At 42.0% G+C, this 19203-nt stretch overlaps 1 protein-coding gene across 1 annotated transcript in view; it reads left to right on the forward strand.

Annotated features, from left to right (window-relative positions):
* The window catches only part of LOC142445403 (collagen alpha-4(VI) chain-like), a 126338-nt gene that overhangs the window by 47681 nt on the left and 59454 nt on the right, over positions 1-19203 (forward strand). Inside the window, exons 13-19 of the mRNA XM_075547203.1 lie at positions 539-592; positions 7935-8006; positions 9064-9090; positions 10387-10431; positions 11928-11981; positions 14876-14938; positions 15811-15876. Of these exons, the coding sequence (XP_075403318.1) occupies positions 539-592; positions 7935-8006; positions 9064-9090; positions 10387-10431; positions 11928-11981; positions 14876-14938; positions 15811-15876 (381 nt within the window). The remainder of the gene's footprint in view (positions 1-538; positions 593-7934; positions 8007-9063; positions 9091-10386; positions 10432-11927; positions 11982-14875; positions 14939-15810; positions 15877-19203) is intronic.

Below are 19203 nucleotides of genomic sequence, written 5' to 3' on the forward strand. Positions count from 1 at the left end.
TCTTGGTTTGGATTTTCAAAATAGCGTGGTTGATGATTACCGCTCCTGCCCTCAGAATTATTCTTTAGAAAGCATTGAGATTTTGTTTATGGGTATGGAAAATTAGCAAAGGATATTGGCGATGGATTTATAACATGATTGAGGTAATTGATCTCACAGAATTGTATAAGTAAAAACTATTGAGCCAGTGAATGTTGTGTTAGAGATACATTTTGTAACAAGAATTAAAATAGAGTTACATAGAAGTCTAAATGTACTAAAGAGGTGATGGGTTTTTAGAAATATAATTTTGAAAGCTATTTGGGGAAAATTGAAAAAGGTTCACTATGAAAACAAAGAAATATTCAAGATTCTAACAAGGCCAAGAATATCCCAACAGCCTGAAGACTCAGCATTGTGAGGGTGTTCTATTCAAGCACCTAGCAGAGTCTCAATAAAATGCTGATTCAGGAAGCAAGGGCTTTCCAGTCTTCCTGCTTCACATGGAACTGAGGAATTTCGAATCCAAGTTATTCATTCCGTGTGCTCTTTTCCTTAGGGAGAGAGGGGTCCTGGTGGATTTCTGGGCCATCCTGGTCAAATAGGAGCACCTGTAAGTACTGAACCTTAATTTTTCTCTTTGAAAGACTGTGGTCAATGGATTGAGTATTAGCGATGCTTAATTGTACTTAAGTCATGCAAGTTTTTCTAATCTATACAATTTTAAATGAGTTTAATTAACTGTATAAAACAGTCATTTATTAAAACACATGTCAAGTGGACACTTCTATAAAGACATGTCTCTGAAAAGTGCTTAATGATAAAGTTGTTTTCTTTTTTAGACCTTGAAGTTGTGATAGCCAGAAACATGTCCTGTGTTTAATGTGCATGAATGTAAGATCACCTGTCAACCGTGGGCTCAATTACAAAATCGGTGGATTCTATCTATAAAGTAAATCCCTGAATAGTACAAAAGGTTTTCCCTTGGCTACTAACCAAAAGGTTGGCTGTTCAAACCCATCCAGCGGGTGCATGGGAGAAAGGTTTCTGTAATTTACCCTTCAATTACACAGTCGCCCCTAGGACTCATTTGAATGTGGAGGCTGGTTCCCCTCACTGGTCCCTCTGCACCACAAAGTTCATGAGACAAAGCATTGCCATCCTTGCTTCCAAGGACCATTCCAGTTGTCTTTCTTCCAAAACAGACTTAACGGTTCTTCTGGCAGTCCATGGTATATTCGATATTGTTTGACAATGCCATAATTCAAAGGCATCTATTCTTCTTCAGTATTCTTTATTTATTACCTACATAGGAGGTGACTGAAAATACCTTGACTTGGATCAGGGACACCTTAGTCCTCCAAGTACCATCTTTGCATTGTTTACAATTAAAAGAGCTCTTAAGCAGCAGATTTCCTCAATGCAATCCATCACTTGATTTCGTGACAGCTATTTCTGTGAGCAGTAATTGTGCATCTTCATCACATAATAGAAATCCCAGCAGAATGTAAAAAAAAAAAATCCCAAAGCATTGTTTTATTTATTTATTTATTTTTTCATTTTGAACCATGGAAGATCCCTTTGTGACATGTGTCTCTTTCACATTGATTTGTATTCCTATGGGTCCTCAAACTCCTGGACCGAGGACAGTTTTACCTGCTCCAAAGATGATTGAAGATGCTGACGAACATTTTGTTTGTGGTGGCTCTTATCAGCATTGACCATAGGAGAAACTGAAGAGGAGAGCATCCTCAATTTTGTTATTAAAATAAAATACCACAAATAACCCCCTGATACGTTACCACATCGACATACTTCTTTGCAAAAATATCTGTATTTCCCAACCCGCCCCAACTGTGAGAAGAGTGGCATTACTTTGACATGTTCCCATGTCTTGGATGTTTAGCGTAATAGAAGACAGCTGGGTTCTCATAGCTGCTTCTGTTTTCACTGTTGATGGCACACATGTGGACCTCGTGAAAACTACCGGGCAGCTCCAAGAGCAAGCGAGCGAACGAGCAATGTTTTAGTTTTTATTGGGAAAAGACCTTTAATCCTGTGAATCCTCTGAAAAAATTTCAGGGACCCCAGGTGTCCTTGGACCACACATTGTGAAATGCTATTATATGCAAGCATTAATGTTCCTACTGGTACACTTGGAGCAGTACATTGTTTATTATGCTGAATATTTAGGCTGGCTGAACTTGGAAGAGAATCAAGAAGTACAGAAAAATCCAGCTGTTCAGATCCCTGTCAGCGGGTCCACGTTTCATTACACTAATGGTGGAATCACTCTTTTTCTTTGCGCGGTTCCCCAGTCAACACAGCCTTGTGGTTGTTAGTAGCGGTGGCCTTGTGGTGGCTCCGACTTTACGGTGATCCGGGTACCCTGTATCAGACTATGTGCTCCCCAAGATCTCCACTGGCTGATGCTTAGAAGTAGATCCCCAGCTTTTCTTCCCGATATCTTCAGGTTTAGAAGTTCTGCTGACAGTCAGTCCAGATCACAGCAACACACCTCCCTTCAGCAGCTGCACATGAAGCGCCTTGGCCGGGAATCGAACACAGGTCTTCCCTAACACAGGCAAAAATCCTGCCACTGAGCCTCGGCTGCCCTCAAGCAGCACCTTAGATGTTGTAAATAGATGCAGAAGTGTGCATTTCAGATTTCTACTACTTTGCTTTGAAGCTAGTGAAACTTTTTCTTCCCATTTGTGTGGTATTTTAAGATGTCCTTTACGGGTTATTTCATCCTGCCCCTGTTGGGTTGAGGTTGTCCAGAGATTCAACGAAGCAGATAAAGGTGCAGAGAGTCTTTGAAGGTTTGTTCCATGCATTAGGATCTTTGACCCCAGTCTCAGACAGGCAGGGTGAATCAGCGATTGCCAAATTGTCGCGCACGCGCTCCCTTTTTCTGAGGGATATTCTGGGGAGAGCCGTCCCCAGAGAATAATGTGTGCGTAGCAGCGGAAACCGCAAGAATTTCTCAGTGGTGTCCCCGCTTTGGTTGGGGCATTTGTTTGGAAATGGTAATGATTTTCTAATAAAGGAAACAGGATTGGTCCCTGAAGTCCTAGTGAGACTCATCAACATGTCCTTGCTCAGAAATAGGGTTTGGGATGATGTAATCAGGTAACATGAGGCGATTTCAGGGTAGGATGGGTCTTCATCCCATTTACCTGCTGCTTTTATCAACAGGGCAAAGAATACATAATGTGAGGTGATGTGGTGGATGTGTTTGCATTACAGGCTGCAGATGAAGCTTGCGTGGTTTTCCTAGGCTGCCATAGCAAAATGCCATAGAGTAGGTGGTTTTCAACAGCCAGGCTTTGTTGTTTCATGGTTCCTGAACTGAACATCTGAAAGCAAGGAGTCATGATTCCCTCTGAGGCTCTCAGGGAGACTCTGCTTCATGGCCAGGCCCTACCTAATGCCTACTGGCTCTGGTCTGCAGCTGCCAACTCATGGCTTCCTCCCTCGATCTCACTGAGCCTGTTCTCTTTGACAATGGCAGCACATCGATGACATGAAGTCCCATCCTACTCTGGTATAACCTCCTGCTGCCGGATTCCATCATCCAAAGACCCTATTTCAGAACAAGGATGAGTTCACAGGTATCAGACATTAGGACTTCAACAGTTCTTTTTTCTGGGAGATACAATTCAATCCATACAAAGTTTAAACAACAGACAGTGAGCTGAAAAACATATATAGATTAGGAGGAAGGATTGGGGGAGCAGCCATTTAAAAACATATCTATTGTGTGTCGGGACCACATTAAGGATTTTATGTACATTATCACATTTAATCCTCATTGTGCACTTACTGATTTGTGTGAATATTTTCACTTTTGGCTAGTTAAGGCCACAGAAGGATCCCTGGTAGTGTAATTGCTAAGGGCGTGTCTGCTAATCCAAAGATTCAGTATTCATGCCCATCCAACAGTTGCAGGGATGAAAAGATCTGCCAAGATGTTACTGTAAAGATGCCAGCCCAAGAAAACACTCAAGGGCAACCCTACTCTCTCATGTAGAGTTGTTGAGTCAAATCGACTTGTCAACACACACCACCACCACCAAAGGTCACGTATAAAGGGTTGGAGATGGGTCTGAACTCACGTCTCCTCAATATCAGAATCTGTGCCCGTCTCATCTTCTCTTGCTGTTTGAGTATACAACACCGCATTTGTTCAATTCCTATAGTTGGTGAGTTGTTTTCACGACATTGTCTTATGTATTCCATGCAACAGTCGTGTGAGATGGTTGGAATCAGTATTCCCTGGATCCACTGTTTGTAAATGGAGAACTGTGATTCACAGAGCCAAGGACTTGATCAAGTTCGCAAACTAAGTTGGAAACAGAGTGAGGACTTGAGTTCAGGTCCTTTCATTCGAGATCCCTGGAGGTTTCCATCTTCTCACTCTTCCATGTGCCTTTCTGGGGTCCTGGGCAGCTTAGGAAGGACAGTTACCCAACCTGATTAAGTCAAAGTTTGATGTTACCATTAAAGATGCACCCCTCTTTAAATATAAACAAACAAACAAATAAATGTGATTTAGGTAGGGGTTGACATTTCAGATTATAGATCCTCTTTTGATGAAAGTTCATGGAATGTATGATACTTTCTAATTAATACTTAGTCAATTTGGCAAAAGCCTGATGGTTATCATCTCCTTCCTTAGCTAACAGCTGGTTTGGAGATTACAAATATGACTCATTCTTCAAATCCTAATCAGATGTCTACTGTGTGCAGTTCAAGCTCATGTTAGTTCCCCAGACTGCTGTACTAATAGCACTGTGCTTGGGGATGGAGACAGAAAGGTGAACACACAAGACATTGTTCTTGCCTTCAATATAGCAGGGAATTCTACGAGCAAATTGAAGGGGCAAGAGAAAAATCTCCTCAAAAGGGTAGGCATCATGAACCGTGCTTTAGGAATGGGCAGGATTTCACCTAGAAGCCACCCAGTGTTAAGTGTGCTTTATTCTTTGTGGCACCCTAAGGAACTCTCCATCTAGTTTCAGCTACCTGCAGGAACACTGGAGACACACCTTTAAAAAAATAAATTTATTGGGAGCTCTTACAGATTCCATAACAATCCCTAGTTCAATCGCATCAAGCAGTATTGTACAATTGCTACCACAATCGGTTTCAATACATTTTCTTTCTTCTTGAACTTCTTGATATCAGCTCACCTTTATCCCCTGCCTCCTCATCCCACCCCCAGGAACCCTTGGTATCATTATTTTTTCCCTATAATAGTTTTTGGTCACATCTTACACAATTCAATAGATCCATTCACATGTAATTCTTTTGTTTGATCCCATCCAGTGGGGTTTTATAGTCATCAATGTGATCACTCTCTATTCCCCCCTGACCCCCTCTCTTCCTGTACCCCGAGGGAACCATTCATTACTCCTGTTACTGTTTTTGAAGGGTTATCTACCTTGGCTTTCATGTACCGAGTGATCTTAAATATACAAATGAACAGACAAATCTAACACGATTTGTGAGGTAAAACAAATAAAAACAATAATAGTAAGGGGAGGAAATCTGAGAGAACTAGAGGATAGCTATGTGATTCCTCAGTGCCATGCTGCACCCAGGATTCTTTATCTCTTCTTTGTGGCTCTTCTGAGAGGGACTGTCCAGTTATCGACAGGTGAGTTTGGTATCTCTACTACATCCATGCCCCTTCATATAGATTTGGTTGCTTGTTTTTGAACTTCTGAGACCTCTATCTGTCGACACCTCATGGTCACACAGGTTAGGGTGCTTCTTCCATGTGTCCTTTGTTGCTTCCCTGATAGATGGCTGCTTATTTAATGACAAGTCTTTAAGACCCCCAGATAACATATATTTTAATAGCCAGGCACCATCAGCTTTCTTCAACACATTTGTTTATGCACACATTTTGTCTTCAGCAATTGGAGACACACTTTTTCGTTTCACTTGAATGCTGAAGTTTTTTTTAATGGTTTTATTAGGGGCTCATACAACTCTTATCGCAATCCATACATACATCAATTGTGTAAAGCACATTTGTACATTCATTGCCGTCGTCATTCTCAAAACCTTTGCTCTTCACCTAAGCCCCTGGCATCAGAAACTCATTTTTCCCTCCCTCCCTCCCTACTCCCTCTCCCCCTCCCTCATGAACCCTTGATCATTTATAAATTATTATTTTGTCATATCTTGTCCTCTCTGATGTATCCCTTCATCCATTTTTCTGTTGTCCGTCCCCCAGGGAGGAGGTCACATGTAGATCTTTGTAATCAGTTCCCCCTTTCCAAACCACCCTCCTTCTACCCTCCCAGTATGACCACTCACATCACTGGTCCTGAAGAGATTATCCACCCTGGATTCCCTGTGTTTCCACTTCTTATCTGTACCAGTGTACACCCTCTGTCTAGCCATATTTGCAAGGTAGAATTGGGATCATGATAGTGGGGGAGGAGGAAGCATTTAGGAACTAGAGGAAAGTTGTATTTTTCATAGTTGCTACATTGCACCCTGACTGGCTTGTCTCCTCCCTGAGACCCTCCTGTAAGGAGATGTCCAATGGCTTACAAATGGGTTTTAGGTCTCCACTCCGCACTCCCCTGCTCATTCACTATAAGATTTTTTGTTCTAATGATGCCTGATACCTGATCCCTTTGACACCTTGTGATCACACAGGCTGGTGTGCTTCTTCCATGTGGGCTTTGTTGCTTTTGAGCTAGATGGCCACTTGTTTACCTTTAAGCCTTTAAGACCCCAGATGCTATATCTTTTGATAGCTGGCACCATCAGCTTTCTTCATCACATTTGCTTATTCACCTGCTTTGTCTTCAGCGGTTGTGTCGGGAAGGTGAGCTTAATAGAATGCCAATTTAATAGAAGAAAGTATTATTGCATTGAGGGAGTACTTGAGTGGAGGCCCAATGTCCTTCTTCTGCCTTAATATTAAGCCTAGAAATATTTAGATCTATTTCCCCATCCTCATATATAAGTATATTTGCATATGTACATGCCTTTATTTAGACTTCTATAAATATCCTTTACCTTCTAGCTCTTTCCTCTATTTCCTTTGATATTCCTCTTGTCCCACTATCATGCTCAGTCTTCATTTGGGTTTCAGTAATTCTTCTTGGTTACATTACCCTTGATCAAGCCCTACCAGGCCTCTTACACCCTCCTCACCACCGATTTGAATCACTTGTTGTTCCCTTGTCTCTGGGTTTGTTAACGCCAGTACCTTTTCCCCCTCCTCCCCTTCTCCCACGTCCCCCCAGAACTGCTGGTCCTGTTGTTTAGTCCTCCAGATTGTTCATCCAGCCTATCTTATTTAGACAGACCTGCGGTGATAATAACATGCACAAAAACAAGCCAGAGCAAGACCAAGCAACAATATACAACAAAATAGCAACAACAACAAACCAATGACAAAAAAACAACAAAACAAAATACAAGAAAGAAAAGCTCGTAGTTAGTTCAAGGACTGTTTGTTGGCCTTTAAGAGTGCTTTCCAGTCCAGTCTGTTGGGGCGTCAAGCCCTGTCCTCAAAGTCCACCTTCAGCTTTCCCTGGGGACCTTGCCGCTCCCTTCCCTTGCTGTTCTGTTGCACTCCCTTAGTGTTTTTTCTCATTGTGGCGGGATCAGATTGGGCGCAATTCCCACAGTGTGTCTCCGGAATCTGAAGTTTTGACCATGTAGCTAGACGAGGTTGGGGAAAATGCAAATAATTTGGTTTTGTGTTATTTGGGAAGATCTGTGTGGGCAGTTGAAGAATGTGTAATCTGACTGCCTTGCAGGTGGTTTCATCAGGACTTTGAGGATGTCTACGTCACTGTGAGCACTGTGACTTTACTTACAGAATGAAACTTCAGTCGTTCTGACTGCCCTCATTCCTGGTTTGAATTGACTGGTGATTTTACTCTTACCTGTCTATCTGCTTGTGTGTTTTTATTCCACAGGGAGAACGAGGCTCCCAGGGTCTCCCGGGACCCCGAGGGGAGGAAGGATGCCCAGGTCTGAGGGGACCTAAGGTGAGTATGTCATTGAGTTGTGGAGTTGCTTCCCTGGCTTACTTTCACTTCTGAGTTTGAAGAAAATCTTAATTCTCCAACATCGCTATGGAACCTTAATTTCTCAGCTGGAGGGCACCTTAGTTTACATTTCTCAGGCAAGAGCCTAAGAATAAGTGCAATTAGTATACTGGGAGCGTATCATAGCTTATCACAATTGGAGAGTGGGCAAGTCTTTGGGGAGGGAAAGTGACGTGTATAAATTATATGATTACTGAGGGTAGAGGGACTTTCATCCTGCTGGGGAATTCTGGGAGCCACCGCCAAGCGTGCTCCTCTGTGTGATCCTACTTGAATGGCAAGAGAGGTGTGGTGTTTATATACTAACTCTTTCCAGGCATTAGTCAGGGGCTGCTTTGGGGAGAATTAATTTCCCGGCACATCTGGTATGTGGGTAGAGCAGGCTCTGGCCCCAGAGACAATTCACAGGGAAAGCATGGCAGATGCTGCTGGTTGGGAGTCGGACTTGGGAGCACTGACATTTTAAAGATGGAAGAGGTGTGGGTAAATAGCTTCCATGGGTAGCCACACCACACGCTCCTCAATCTTCCAGGATTCGAGGATCTTTTTAAGAAGGCCAAGAAAACTCTTTTTCAGCCTTGGCATCCAAAATAAAAGTTTTTCGGAGAACAGTAACGATGCTCTGTATATTTTAGCAAGTCATTATTTCCATCCATCTCTCCCGCGCCTGGAAATCCTCTCATGCTCAGTAGCCAGAATATTCTCATATTCACTGAAAAATAACACACCTCTGATAGCAATAGGTGGAAGGTCCCTGTGGTTCCCTGACTACCTCTACTACATGGAGTTAAGGTGTGATTCCCCTCTCCCCCAAGTCACAACCAAAGAGGGGGACGTTTGTAAGAATCAAATCTACTACATTCACTAGAGAAGAAATCTTCATTTTGATCTGATAAATGCATTTTCTTGAAATTAGGGAGCATATGATGTCCTAAATGAAATACAGGTTTACAAATCTCGTTCACGTTCAATTCTTTTTCTTTCTTTTTAACTTTAGGGAGCAAGAGGAATTTCAGGAGAGAAGGTATGTGACTTCCTTTACTCGTCTGAAACTGGATAGCGGTTTCTTGGGGAAGCACAGTAGTGATTCCAATCGCTTTTCCGGTGCTTCAGTGAGGCAGAGACTCTTAGCAGATGAAAAGGTCAGACGGTAGCATTTTAGCCCAAACCACAAGGCTGCGGACTATTTGGAAGATGCCTCTTCGAAGTCTAGGGAAGTGCTGTACTTGTGTTAGCATCTTCAAACTGTGCTCACTCTACAGTAATTGAGCCCCATCTTTATCACATTATAGATGGTCTGAAGGAGTTAGTCCACAATTCGAAGGATTGAAAGCACGAACCGGTCAAGGTGACTGCCAAATGGGCAAGGGGTTCTAGGACAGAGCTGTTGAGAAAGGAGTGGGACAACAAGGGAATTGCTTTACATTCAGGTTCAGAATCAGAGTGTTCCCCTTTTTCCATTCAACAAGGATTTATTAGGGGTCACTCTGTCCCTCGCATTATACTAGGGCGTGATAGCAAAGTGATGACCAAGGCAGACAAGGATGCGGGGAGCTTCGCTACTCGTGCGATTTGCTCTCCTTGCTTTATCTCTCGTGGCCTGTGGCAAAGGTACCATGTCATTCTAGACCAAGGGTTTACTTTGCTAACATAGCTGAACTTTAGTTAAAACAAAACCAAACCCTGAAAATGCACTTCCCTGTGAGGATAACCGGACTTAATCAACTATTCCATGCATGCAAAATGAATTTCATTCTGCTTTCAAAACCATAGATTTCATCTTCAGAAGATGTTTTATACTAAACACATAGACTGTTACTTTAAGTTAGTTGGCCCATGAATTTGAAAGTGATGGAGTATTTGGTGAGATGTCTCTATGTAGCTGCCTATTTTCACTGTTTGCCTCATTTTTTCCAGATATTTGCTTAAGGACTATATATATAAAATTTGTCAGTATTTTTAAACTAGCGAAATCCAGTGTCCAAAGCCCACCTTTAGCTCGCAGTGACCCAGCGAAACGGCTCACGCAGTCTTTCAGACGGTCATTAGTTCCCAGTGCAAGCATTTAAAAGGAAGTCTTATTACCTCCATTCACAATTTGAGGTGCTGTTTTATCCTTTTCTTTTTCACCCAGAACCCTCAACAAAAGCAATATATAACTCTAACGACTAATTCAGAAAGAAAATTAACTCATGGCTCTTTTAGAAGTCTGTTCTTTGTCCCTGGAAACAAATATTAGCTAGGAAATTAACATAAAAAAGCCCAATCATGTATCCCTTTCTTCTGTTCTCTAAGGGCTTCATCTTTCTTTCCTCTATAGGGTGAAACTGGCGAGGCGGGTATTGATGGATTGAATGGAGAACAGGTAAAGAAAGTTCCATTCTTTTTCTCCACACACAAGGTTGGTATTCATATTCTTTATTTCTTCATGAATAGCCTAGCAATTGCAATGTAAGTATGAAACCATCTCTAAAGTTAACTTGCATATGTGCCCTTATCCGGATAATATAGGATTCTAGCAGACACACCCCTTCTGACAGTATATCTTATTGTCTAGTTTCCATCCTTTATCATTTGATTCTTGTGTCGGAGGTGCAGCCATTTGGATTTTTTTTTTTTAGGAAATGTTAGTTTATCATACTTGCTTAGTTTCTGTTTTCTGAACAACTCTGAAGATAATTAAATCCCATCTTTAAAGATAACTTCTTTAAAGATAATTCATTGGGTAAACAATTTCATGTCGATAGTTATTTTCTTTCTACATTTTGGAAATGTAATTTCATGGACTTCTGAATTCTGTTGCCTTCCAGCTTCCATTATTACTGGTAATAAGTCACTTGTCAAAATAATTGTTGTTCCTTTGTAAGAAATACATTTTTTTCCCAGGTTACTTTAACATTTCCCCTTCGTTTTCAGCTTTCTGTCGTTTCAATATGATAACCCAGGTTTAGGTTTTTAAAAAGTGATTTAACTACTTGAGACTCGTTAAGGTTTTGAATTTGAATATCCATGCCTTCCATAGCTTTGGGAACTCTTTATACATGCAATGGTTAATTTTTTTCCCCCTTCCGCTATTATCTCTTTATGGAAGTCTAAGTACACATTTCTTTTTAAAACTTATTTATTTTTCTTCTTGACTTTCAAATCATTTTCTTAGGCCCTAATCTAGACATCATACCATTCCATGGTCCAGCCATACCGAGCAGTGTTAAACAATGGCTACCACAACCAGTTTTCAGTTTCTTCCTTCTTGTACTTGACATTGTCTCCCCATGACCCTGCCCCCACCCTCCTATGCTGTCCTCCCCAGGAGCCTTTATTCTGTGTTTTAAGCCTTCTTATTCTGTCTTCTATGTCTTCTTAACAAATTATCTTCTGTTGCTGTTGAGAATATACATAGCAAAACATGCACCCATTCAATCATTTGGGTTCTATGGGACTCTGCTTTATGAGTTTTTTAATTAAGTGTGTTGTGAAGAAAGTATCCGGTGCTGAAAATAATATGAAAAATGCTGGATTAAGTTAAAGAAAGAAGTTTATTTCCATCCCCACCGCCCCCCACCACCAAAAAAAGAAAAAGAAAAAAGAAGAATCCCTTAAGCATCCTTTTGGGACTGTTACTTTCTTTGTATCCTGGACTCTAAAGATTTATCTTTTTCCTTGCTCATTAATGTATATCAGATATATTTTAAATTATTTGGATGAAATTTGAAGTCTTTTTTTTTAAGTAGGAGGGCTATTCTAGTGTCAAATGGTCAGAAATAGAGTGGCTAGGAAAATCTCTGTTCTTAGAAGGGTCTGGTATGAGTATTATAACAAAGAATCTTTGAACATTAATTTTTTCCCCTTTTCCTTATGTAGGGTGAGCGCGGAGTCCCAGGATCATCTGGAGAAAAAGGAAGTAGAGGAAATCGGGTAAATCATGAAGATATTCTTTAGTTTCTTCTGTCTTGAGTGATATTGATCATTTATTTTTAACCCCTGGGAAAGAATCATCTAGTCATTTAAGTGCTCAATTGAGAGTTGCAGGCTGCAAGAGTGAGCTGATTATTTGGTAACGTCTCTTAGGGCCTGGCCCTGCTGATTTGAGCTGAGTAATGCAAATCAAGTCTCTGAACCTTTCGTGCTGTAGGACCACTATCATGTCTCCACCCATCTTAAACTTTCAATGACTCTCTGTGACCAATGATGTAGACTCATATCCAAAGCCCTTTCCACCACATCCTTCTCTAATCTCAAGAAATATCCTCCTAGTCATGGCTCACTGCTCATCGTTCCCTGAACATGCCTCTGCCTTCGGCATGCACACCCCTGCATCTTTGCTCACGAGCGGTGTCCGTTCTGGAATGCCTTTCTCTGACCTCCATCTTCAGTGGTTATTTGACGATCACTTTTCTTCCTTGTTCAGGCCCCTGTTTTCCTCCTCATGTCAGTCTGTAGCGATTCCTCCCTGCTCTAGGACTTCATAACTTACTTTATTTGGATGATCTGCTTGACAATAATCATACCCTGCCTCACGCTTGTAATTCTGTTTTTATATTAGGGATGACAGGTAGCTGGCCCATGTACTGCGACTTCTTCTTGAATGCATGGCACAACTTTTATCTATCTATTGAATACAAGCTTCTTTCCTACTAAAGCCTACCATGGCTGGAAAACCGTTCTCAACAATGTGCTATGCATGGATGCATCAGCTTCTGGTGATTGATTGGATTTGGCAGGATGTTATTGTTAGGTGCTACCCCATCAGTTCTGATTTATAGGGACCCCGTCTACAATAAACTCCTTCCCAGATGTGTGCAATCCCCACAATCACTACTATGTTCGAGCCCGTTATTGCAGCTACGATGCTAACCTATTTCACTAAGCATCTTCCTTTTTGCATACCCACCGACAAGGAGTAGATTCCATCTCATAGCACCCTGAGTAGGGTTTCTGAGGCTGCAAATCTTTACAGGAGCAGACGACCTCCTCTTTCTCCTTCAGAGAAGCTGATGGGTTTGAACCGTCAGCCTTACCATTAGCAGTGTAACATTTACCTGACAGTCACCAGGACTCCACAGGAAGTGAATTTCTTTTTACTTCTACATCATCGAGCCTCATGTGGATTAAAAGCAGTAAATTTCTCTCCACAGATGCACACTTAGTGCTGTGGATTGATTTCCCGATAAGTGAAACAGGGGGAGTCCGAAGACATGAACCTTTAGTGAACTTTAATATCCAAACTGCAGTTTTTGGGTCCAAGTTTGAAGAAAATGGAGGCCACCAGGTCTCCTCAAGACTAGAGAACCTTTGGTTTCAGTTGACTTTAGTTCAGTTTAATAAGCATCTGTCAAGTGGTTTTTGAACGTTCATGTCCTCCCTGCATGTCACACATACACAGAGTTCAAAAATCCATCAGACAGTGCTCTGACCAATGGAAAGCCCCTTTGGTACCAGAGATAGAATCCATGCCAGAAAAACTATACTGCTAGACAATATAGGATAGAGGCTATAAGAATGGGGCAAATAAAGAGTCAGCGGGAGCACGACGACTTGGAAACAATAAAGAATGGACTGGCTTTTCTTTATTTGATCAAACATTTAACACTTACTGAGCATTTGTAACAATCCAGGCATGACGCTAGAGTGAGGAACAAAGCAGGCATGGTTCTATATCTCAGAACGAACTTTTACAGAGAGCTCTAAACATTAATGAAATAGTCATGAAAATAGATGTAAGACAAGTGGACAAATGTGCTTGACACAATGGATGGATGTATGGATTGGGATAAGAGTTGTATGAGCCCCCAATAAAATGAAAAAGAAGATAGATGTCAGAGTACCACTGAGATGAGTAGGTGGTGAGAGGTAAATGTAGGGCATCTCACTCAGCCTGTGGGGTCAGGAAGACTTCATCCAGGAGTGAAGGTATGGCTGAACCTAGAGGATGAATAAGAACCACGTGATGAGGGAGGCAGGAAGAGGTAAGAGAGCTGCCATCTGTCCCAAGGCCTTATGGCATTTGAAGAGATTACCGGAGGGTGGAGAAGATTCACACATTCCTGGGAACAAAGTGAAGGCATTCTCCACTGAGACCTCTGTAAAAGGCCTGGGGAGAGAGAGGACCTGCTGGGCTAAGGGAAAGACTCAAAGAAAGTGTTGAAGTTAAAAGAACCCAAGACTGGTTTGGAGAAAGGATCCCAATTCAGGAGGTATGGAGCGACGAAATAAGAAAGCATAAGGAATCAGAATGAAATCTGGGTGGGCAAGTGGGGATCAATTTGAGGCCATGCTTAGGATTTTTTACACTATTGCACTAGGGAGTACCCCCCCCTCTCCCCTGCCACACACACACACACTTTCAAAACCGGCATTGCCCTAGGCCCAGTGGAACTTTTGTAGTACATGTTTTCCCTGCTAGGCGAGCATCCAGCAACTCACTCTGAGTTAGTGCACCCAGTGACGTCGCCTGGAAAGGTTCTCTCTGGTCACAGTGAATATTTTTGTAAAAGCAGTTTTGCTCGAACCTCATTTTTTGTGATGACTGATGTAAGAGAACAGTGTGTGGCTGTGAAATTTTGTTTTCAGGAAAAATGCCACAGAAACTGTTGAGACTTTGAACACAGCTTACAGGACAATGGGATGGGAAGAACTCACGTGCAGGAGTGGTTTGCTCTGGCCGTGAATGCTTTACCCTCCAAGCACTAAGCTGCTCTTTTGTCTTGATTCTCATCTTCCCTCTTCATGTTCTCGTGCTTCTAGGCCCAGGTGATTAACAACAGCAAAGCAAAACATGATTTTTGTTTTTTTCCTCTTTGTGATTTAAGGGCTTGGTGGGACCCCCTGGACAACCTGGCGAGCGTGGATCACAAGGATTGAGGGGAGAGCCTGTGAGTGATGATTTCTGAGATTTCATTCCAGGGACGCTGTGGTGTGTTTGCCTGACACCAAGAACAATGAGAACAATTAGTTATTCCTCAGTGAAGCAGCTGTTCAGCCTATCTCAATACAGATAAAGAGGTTTGAGAGTAAAACCCACCTGACAGGAAAACTAGTTGTTGTTGTTTGGTGAAAATTTGCACCATAAAGCATCCATCATCCAGCAAGGTTTACATACTCAGCTCATTGACAATGGTTAGTTAGTCTGTCACCATTCTCCCCACCTGGGACCCTATTATTCTAGCATTGATAAACTAGACTCTGACTCTTAGAGTTCCTGCTGTCCATTTAATCACATCTAAATAATTATCGAGTGCAATGATCGAGGTGGACATTCTTAAATGAGCGAAGTAATGGTTCAGTTTAAAGATGGCTTTATGTGATCGATTCAGTTCAAAGTTAAGAGCGATTTCTAGGCACTAGATTTGGAATGCCCCCAGTCTCACAGCATCCAGGAAGTTTGCATTCCAATAATTTCAAAGTTCTGTTTCACAATTTTTTCTTCCTATGATTAAGATCTATCTATTAGATCCCTGATCAAAATGGTTAGTAATGCCTGCCAGGCACCATCCACTTTGTTTGGTCTCATGGCTAAGAGGATAGCTGTCCAAGGCAGGAATTAGACCTGCCATCCATTTCCTTCTCTATCACTCTGGGTTCTAAAAGGGATTGGCATTTTAATTGCATTGGGTGTTTGGAATTACTAAGCACATCCACCCCACGCAATGGGAAGGTTTCCTTGGCTTGCCTTCCCTTTAAACACCCCTTTTCCCTGTACTTTCTTTGCCGTTCACTTGAAATAACCAACCTTTTGTTTTCTCAGGGGGATTCTGGAATCGATAGCTCCATCCAAGGCCCTAAGGGAGAAAAAGGAAGGCATGGGCAACGGGTAAGGGGTCCCTATTTGTTTGGTGGGAACCAGTAGACATGGGAGTAGATGCTCCCTGGCACAGAAGGCTTGGACATCCTGGCTGGATCAGCACAGAGAGCCAGGAATCAGCCCGTTGGACTCTACTGTCCATAGAGACAGGAGCTATGGATATCACTTCCTGCTTGTATCTTTCTCCTTGAATCCTTGTTACAGTTTTGGTGTCATTGTTTTCTGTATGTGTCTCCTCTCTCAGAGTGCTAGGAACAGGAGTGCGCTGAGCAACTATGAGCATGTTATTTTACTCCTTTGACTTTCTGGTCTCTAAAGTTAAAAAGGACCAGACCCAAGGAAGCCCACACATTTCCCGCCCACCCAGCTTTAAAATCCTCCCATTTTTGGACAATACATGAATTTTATTTCTTTAAATTTTGGACAGTATATTAATTTAAAAGATGTTCAGAGCCTTTCCATTGTTAGCTTGCTTTCTATCACAGCAATTGATGACTGATGGGAATTAAGTCCTGGCCATTTTCTGAGATGCGACCTTTTTTCAATTCAGAAGTCAACAAGTGTTTTGTAACAGAAGATATCATAGATGGAAAAGACTTGTTAACGTGACAGATGCTAACTTGCTGGAAGTTATCGCTAGATAACTCAGTCAGGTACTTGCAGTGGTCTTCACCAGCACCCCATCCCAGCGTATTGTTCTTCTTCCGGCTTCCTTATTCAGTGTCCAGCTGCCCCATGCAGATAAGGCCATTGAAAATACCATGGCTTCAAAAGAAAAATAATTTTAAAAAATGAAAGAAAATGATCCTTGACCATCAGATCCCTGGAAGGTGTGTACAAGTAAAAACATCAGCTTTCTGGGGGCAGTGACACACCTCATTGTATTCATGTTCTCCATAGTTTCTATCCCCATTTGGGGTTCCAAGAAGGATGTGAGCTAAATGTCTCTTGTATGCATTTGGAGAACGGAAGTTGTTCTTAGCAGTTACATCAGAAGGAAGCCCAGTTGCTCAAATCTGAGCTTGTTCAATGTCATTAAAATAGCTCTCCCTAGGGGGCACTCTCTTCTTGGTATTCTAAACAAGATCAGCTTTAGTGTTGCACTTTGGATGGAGATTTTGCCCTGATGAAGTAGCCTTCAAGCTCTGCCCAAAACACAACAACAAAACCATCTTTGAATTAGATGCCTAGTTCTCCTCCGCCCTAGAGAGTCTGCAGGATTCCGAATCGACAGCCGTGGCTATAGTCTCCATGTAGAAAGAGTGGGGGATTGATTACTCATGCCTTTTACAAGATTAATTTTTTGGAGGATCATCAGACAGCCTATCAGTTAGGATCTTTCCTCGTTTTGTTTTAATTTGTTTGTTTGGGGGAGGTATTTACTATGTTCCTTTTTACTTTGTTTAAAGTGGTAGTGTGGGAAAACATATGCACGCTCACATGAAACTGGTGACTTTGGTCCTCTTTAAATTAGCCAGTGCTGCCACTCACACAGCCCCTCCATTTCCGCCCTTCCTCACCGCTCCAGCGGACCCTCCGTGCCCACCCAGCTCCTCACTAGCCCTTCTGTTCCACACCAGTTGTTTTGCTAAATGTCTCTCAGGTAGATTATTTGCTCACGATTAGATTCAAGCTAAACATTTCAGGCAGGAGGTAAAGTAATGCTTCATGCCTGCCAGTCACCAGGAGCTACTCTATGGGGACCTGCCCCATGGTTGGGGACACTCAGTTTGATCACTTGATTAGGGTGGCATTTACTAGATTTCTCGACGGAACGGTTTTTTTTTCCTCTTACCAATAAATAATCTGGGGAATGTTATTCTGAGACTGTAAATTTTCTATCTCCCAACAGTCTTTTACCCCGTGGTTCCAACATCTGTCCAGTTCATTTAGTCTTCTGACTGAAAACCAAGTTTTTACTTTTGAAATGAGAAAATGATAAATGTCTCAAGAAAGACATATCTAGATTCATAGTTGAAGCATTTTATCATTAGACGTCTTAGTTATCTAGTGTTTCTGTACCAGATATACTACAAGTGGTAAATTTTGAACAAACAAAATGCATTCTCTCACCGTTTGAGAGACTTCACATCAAGGAGCAGTTATATAGCAAGCAAACCTTGCAGCCCAGTCCAACTCAAGTCCGTAAGTCCTTCTACAGACTCACACAGTCACATGCAGTGATGTAGAAGGCAGGAAGATCGTGGGTTGGTGGGTGCAAAGTCATGTAAATCCAATGGTGGTGGCAACATCTCAGGGCTCTGCCATCAATCACGGTCCGCCAGAAGGAAGGTGAAGGCGGAGAGAGAGGGAGAGTTTCCCTGGACCCTCCTTATGAGAAAGCCACACCCAGAAGGAGGCACCAGCAGACTGTGACCTGATTGACAGGTTGAATTACACCCTCCTGCCCCACCCCCTTTTAGATAGCTTCAAGTTGACATGAAATTATGTAACTACCTGCAGGATTCAGTGTTGCTGTTAGCGGCTCAGTGTTGACTGACTCGTAACCAGCCACGAGTGGTCCTTAGACCACTGCTCCTTAGAGTTTCCAAGCTGTGGCCTTTTGGAAGCAGATGCCAAACCTGTCTTCCAAGGAACCTCTTAGTATGTTCAAACCGGCCACCTTTGGGCTAATGGTTGAGTGCTTCATCATTTATGCCATGCAGGGATACCTTAGAGTCCTATTAGCTTGTTTAAAACTATTCTAGCACAACATAAAAAATGAATGATCATCATTCTTTTTTTTTTTGCTTTTTGCATAACTTGTTCAGTCACAAAATTTAAAATACATTAAAAGAATAATGTGATAGTATTAACTCTTCCCCCCACCATTTTGGAAACTTTCACAATAAACCTATTTTTCAATCGTTGCATTCTATTCTAACAAGTTATTCCAAGTGTGTCTATCCTAACTTCATTAACATGACTTCCTGGGGTTCAAAACTTACCACTTGTAGTATTTCTGAGTATTGTAGTATTGAAATTGTTTCAGAGTATTATCCTTTATAAATAAGAGCTGGATGAACAGTTTTGCACATAAAGTTGTTTTTATGCCTGTATTTCCAAGTGTTTCCCAATTTAAGTACTTTTTAGTTGCGTGAGCTTGTGGTTTCACTAGATAATTATCTAAAATATGCCCACTCAAGATCCAGTGTGGCTTTCATTTCTCCTGAAAGATGGGCTCATTCTTTTTCTGGCTCCACTTCGGTCCCCACTTTGGATCCTGCAGGGATGAGAGGACGCGGGTCTGTCCTGATGCTGACTGTACCTCTTCTCCATTCTCATCCCTATAGATTATCCACCCCATGTGTGCAGAGACGCACCCTTTCCATCTGT

The sequence above is a fragment of the Tenrec ecaudatus genome, chromosome 4 (genome assembly GCF_050624435.1).
Source record: "Tenrec ecaudatus isolate mTenEca1 chromosome 4, mTenEca1.hap1, whole genome shotgun sequence".
Taxonomy (NCBI): domain Eukaryota; kingdom Metazoa; phylum Chordata; class Mammalia; order Afrosoricida; family Tenrecidae; genus Tenrec; species Tenrec ecaudatus.